The sequence below is a fragment of the Labrus bergylta genome, chromosome 9 (assembly GCF_963930695.1).
Source record: "Labrus bergylta chromosome 9, fLabBer1.1, whole genome shotgun sequence".
NCBI classification, from domain to species: Eukaryota; Metazoa; Chordata; class Actinopteri; order Labriformes; family Labridae; genus Labrus; species Labrus bergylta.
The window spans coordinates 31,421,522-31,426,371 of record NC_089203.1 but is presented as its reverse complement, the minus strand read 5'-3'; the positions used below and the strand labels follow the sequence as shown (position 1 = coordinate 31,426,371).

The window sequence follows — 4,850 nt, the reverse complement described above, 5'->3', positions numbered from 1 at the left end:
CAGCTCTCACACACACACACACACACAGCAGCTCACACACACACACACACACATGAAGCAGCTCACACACACACACACACACACACGAAGCAGCTCACACACACACACACACACACGAAGCAGCTCACACACACACACACACACACACACACACACACACACACACACACACACACACACACACAGATGAATAAAAAAACTTGCTGAAAATAAACTTTTTTTATTAATTCTTCATAAAAATCTTTTTACAGAAGACGCCGGAGCCGACGCCCACAGAAACAGTCATAGCAGCAGGTCAAAGGTCAATAACGTTAATAATGTCCTCATACAGGAAGTGACAGCGGCTGTGCGAGTGTTTCAAACCGATGAAAACAAAGACATGCACGAGCGGCGTGCTGACGTCTCGCTCTACCAAACGCCGTTTCACTGAAGGTAGAAAAATAGACTGAGTTTGACGTTAGCTTAGCTTTAGCTTGGTCACAGAGAGACCCCGTTAGTTCCAGTTGAACGTTCGGCCCACCAGCTCAAAGAACTTCCTGTTGGGCTCGTGAAAGAAGCGGTAGAGTTTCTGCAGGATGGCGGGCGCCACACGGGGGTGGGCACGGCCCTTTGAGTCGTGTAAACAGCGCTCTCTGCCGTGCTCCCTCAGGCAGTAGAATCCTTTCGTTTTGTTGAAGTAAAAGTTCAAAGCGTTTATCTGCGGCGCCAGCTTCAAGAAGCGCTCCACCTTCTTCATCTCGGGGAGCGGGTCCCGGATCAGCTCGTCGCCGTCGACCACATGGATGCTCGCCCGGGGGAAGTACTTGAGCCAGTTCTGCATGTGCACGTAGTACAGGCTGCGGTTGAGCGCCTTGTAGCCCAGGTTGATCTCGCCGTCCTTCACCAGGACCGCCTCCACGGGCTGGTAGCGTTTGTGTTTCTGCAGGCGGTTGTAGAAGACCTGCGTGTAGTCGGACAGGACCCTCTCCGTGGGGTCTCTGAGGATCAGCAGCAGCTTCATGTCCGGGTTCATCTCGTGGACTCGTTTGGGGACTTTACTGGAGGTGAAGTAGGCGGGGGTCTTCTCCACCGTCAGCTGATCGGGGAAGGCGTACGGCATCTGGCTGAGGTACCACGACAAGCCCTTCTGGAAGTGACTCTCCCAGTCGAAGAAGTGCACCTCGTTCTGAGCCGCCGCCACGGCGCCGTGCAGGCTGAGCATCTCGATCAGCGCCCGCGTCCCGCCCTTCCTCACGCCGATGATCAGGATCTGAGGGAGTCGTCTGCGGGACCCGTTCGGGTGGCTGCTGCTGCTGCTGCTGGCGTTCTCTGCGGGGGATAAGGTGGGCGACGGAGGCGGCGGCCCCTCGTCTGCCGCCGCCGGCCGGGAGGGGAGGGGCGGAGACTGCATGGCGAAAAGCAGCAGCCCGAGGAGCACGGCTGCCATGAGAGAGGTCCTGACCCGGGAGGATTTCAGCCTGGCGACAGCACGGAGACTAATTCCCACATTGAAAGGACGAGGGTCCGGTCAGAGGAAAAACTAAAAGACAAGACGTCCTCTTCTCCGTCAGGGGGGCGGAGCCTGCGAGGACAGACAAAGAGGTTAGAAACCTGGAGAACACAGAACGCCTCGAAAGAGCGACCACGCAGCGACACTCTCCGGCGCCCGCTCACATCAGGAGTACACCTTAAACCACCAGGTTTCGTTTTTGTTTATTTGTTCCCACTTTAGTTTTCATGTCTTTATCTTCTTGTTTCATTTTGTTCACTTGAGCACCAATAAAAAAAAAGAAAAAAGAAAACACATCAGGTCTACGAGGTCATGAGGTGATCCACATGTTCACAGGAAGTGTTTAAATCAACAAAAAGACTCTTTAAAACATTTTTTTATTTTTATTAAATGAAATGATAATTAATCAGATTTATTATCGTTTGAATCTTTCAGTTGAAATCCTCACAGAGGGAGAAGGCAGCATTTTAAATATTCACTTGAATTTATTTATCCTGGAGAGAAGATTATAAATGTGAGCATGACATCATTTATCACGACTTCAGAAGGTCAACACTTTTTTATTTTTTATATTCAGGTCTAATTACAGATTTTTTTCCTCACCTGTTTATAGGTTCTTGTTTAAATGTCACATATATTTTTATCCCTGCACAGGTTATGTACATTTCTTGTATAAATCTATTTTTAATTGCACAGTTTAGGTTTGATTCATCTAGAGGTATTCTTTAAATCTTTTTTCAGGTTAATATATATGTATGTTTCATGTCATGTCTTTGTAACCTGCTACTGGATTCCCTCGGGATCAATAAAGTATCTATCTATCTATCTATCTATCTATCTATCTATCTATCTATCTATCACTTTAAACACAGCTGATACCTGAGAGTCCAACAGGAAGGGAAAACTCAGATTTAATGTTTTATTATCTTATTAAATGTAAATAATCTGATTTTATCTTCAGTTTAAAACCTCATAGAAGAATAATTAATTCATAAATAAATGTTAACCAGCATTTTAAATAGTTACTCTAATTAATTCACGTTGGAGATGAAATGATAAATGTGAGTATGACATCATTCATGACTTTAAACAGCTGATACCTGAGAGGTGACTTTAAAGACATCTCCTTTAGAGGCAGCTCGTTATAAGAGAAAGTTTAAATCACACACAGATTTGAGCTGTACAGCAGATCTCTGAACAGCTGATTCACGGACTTACGCGGGACAGGAACACGCAGACCTGAGCTCGGAGGTTATTTGCACGCGACGAAGAAGAAGAAGCAGGTGTGCAAATGAAAAGCTTCAGAAAACAGAAATGACACGTTTATACACACACACACACACACACACACACACACACACACACCTCATCGTGCGCTCTCAGATTCCCGGAGGAGTGTCGCAGCTCTCTTACCTGTTTCACTGGAATCCTCCACTCGGTAAAGGTGTCATCTTGTGCAGCTGTGGGGTCTTTTCTCGCGGCACCGATATGTCCAAACCATCCACGATAAGATCCAGGTGTGCTCCAAACCATCCACGATAAGATCCAGGTGTGCTCCGTGGAGCTCCGGAGACTTTGCGCGCGTAAAGAACCTCCGTCCGTGTGTCAGCCTCCTCTGAGCTCTGAGCTGAGGCAGCCAGGCGCTCCTCCCGGTTTTGGAGTGTCAGCTGTTGAAGCCGACGCCTACTTTACGCCTGCAGGACCACTCCCCCCCCCTCACCCCCCCTCCCCCCCCGCCCCTCTGTGTGACTCACGTCGTTGTAATGTTTTGGTATTTATAAGTGCAGCAGGTGATGCAGGTACAACGTGTTTTATAATCCGGATTTATTCTGAAATTACAGTAGAACGTTTTATATGTTCACTTTGAGTAATCTGCTGAATAATGATAATAATATTTATGATATAAGTAATAATCACAGCTTGACTTGATTTAAGGGATCCTTATTTTAAATGTGTAACTGAAATAAATGTGACAGGTGGAGAGACAAGAAGACAGAGTGGAAATGGTGATAGTTTATGTATGGAGGCAGAGAGGTGCTGTTTTTGTTTCTATTTAAAGCGCCTGCTTTATAAAATTGTATGTGCATTTCATTTAAAGAGGACATATTATCCCCCTTCCTCCCCCTTTTCAGACAGTCCCCCCCCCCCCCCCCTGTGGTCTAAATGAAACATCTGTGCTGTGCTTTGGTCAAAATATAACATGAATCAAGCACCAGAGGAGGTTTGTGACCCTGTAGAAACCAGCTCTCTCAGAACGCTCCGTTTTGGTGTGTGTGTCTCTTTAAATGCAATGACCCCCCCCCTGAGTTTTCCCCGTAGACATCACTCCTCTGTAGAGAGAATAAAAATGAAAGAAGAAATTTAAACGCAGTGTTCAAATTCCGCCACCAGGGGGGCTTTCAATCAAAACAATAATAAAAGATGACGTCGGGGCTGGTGGACAATCATGGGAGTTCTCTCTGCTATGTGTGTGAAAATGGCCGACTGCTGCAGGGCCTCATTTTTCAGATTTAAGAATATTTACAAAGGAGCCTGAAATATTCAAATCAAGCTGCCTGAGCGGCTCTTTAAAGAGACATGGAGCCCGTCGAGAGACCGAGCCTCTCTGGGTTTGGACTGAAAGAAGAAAAAGTTTTCAGCGGAGCCTCTCGGAGTCCTCTCTTCACGTTTTGCTTTCAGGGGAAATCGATGAAAGAGACAGAGCAGTTATTCATCCCTGGCATTCTTCCCCGCCTTTGTCCACAGAGCAAGTGAATCTGTGGGTAGTCTCTGAGTCTATATTGCTCAATCTCACCACCTGTTGAGCTGCAAGTCTTTTTCTTTTTGTTCTTTGGAAACGTTCAAATCCTTTCCCTGAACAGTTGAACAGCAGCGGGTCCAAAATAAAAGCTTCAATTCAAAGTGGAGATTTGTGTGACGCTGAACCCAAACGTGTGTTTCAGTGTCTCCCTCTGACTCACCGCGGGTCATACAGTCAGCGTGAGAAAGTTTGGAGTGACATCACAGAGCTGATGAGTAAGTGACACATCATCACTCCTGTCAGATAACTTCTGTGTGTCACTTCAGGAAGAACAGAGAGAAATCTCTGAGCCACAAAAACAGAAATATGACGTGAAGAAATCTGTGCAACAACAGAGACGATGACATGAGTCACTCTGCCTTCACTTAAAGTCTGAACAATACGCTTATTATATTAGACTTTTGTTCTTCTGATCAGGTCGGTGTTCTACTTTATTGAGTCATTAAAGGAGCAGTATGTAACTCTCACACCTAGTGTTTAAAATGTGTACTGCAGTCTAAATTCTAAACATCATAGAGAGCTGTCTCCTCCCCCCCTCCTCTCTAGAGTGGATGCTCACTC

At 46.2% G+C, this 4,850-nt stretch overlaps 1 protein-coding gene across 1 annotated transcript; it reads right to left on the bottom strand.

Moving 5' to 3' along the window:
- Positions 1-204: 204 nt before the first annotated feature.
- Positions 205-3,136, bottom strand: hs3st1 (heparan sulfate (glucosamine) 3-O-sulfotransferase 1). The gene is made up of 2 exons (XM_020658059.3): positions 2,903-3,136; positions 205-1,561 (listed from the first exon to the last, which is right to left on the bottom strand). Exon 2 carries the CDS (start codon positions 1,424-1,426, stop codon positions 494-496), a length of 933 nt encoding a protein of 310 aa, XP_020513715.1. The 5' UTR covers positions 1,427-1,561; positions 2,903-3,136; the 3' UTR covers positions 205-493.
- Between the last annotated feature and the right edge of the window lie 1,714 nt (positions 3,137-4,850).

What these genes read in the sequence shown, in the direction of transcription:
- hs3st1 (XM_020658059.3), bottom strand. Translation starts at nt 1,426, where the DNA reads ATGGCAGCCGTGCTCCTCGGGCTGCTGCTTTTCGCCATGCAGTCTCCG.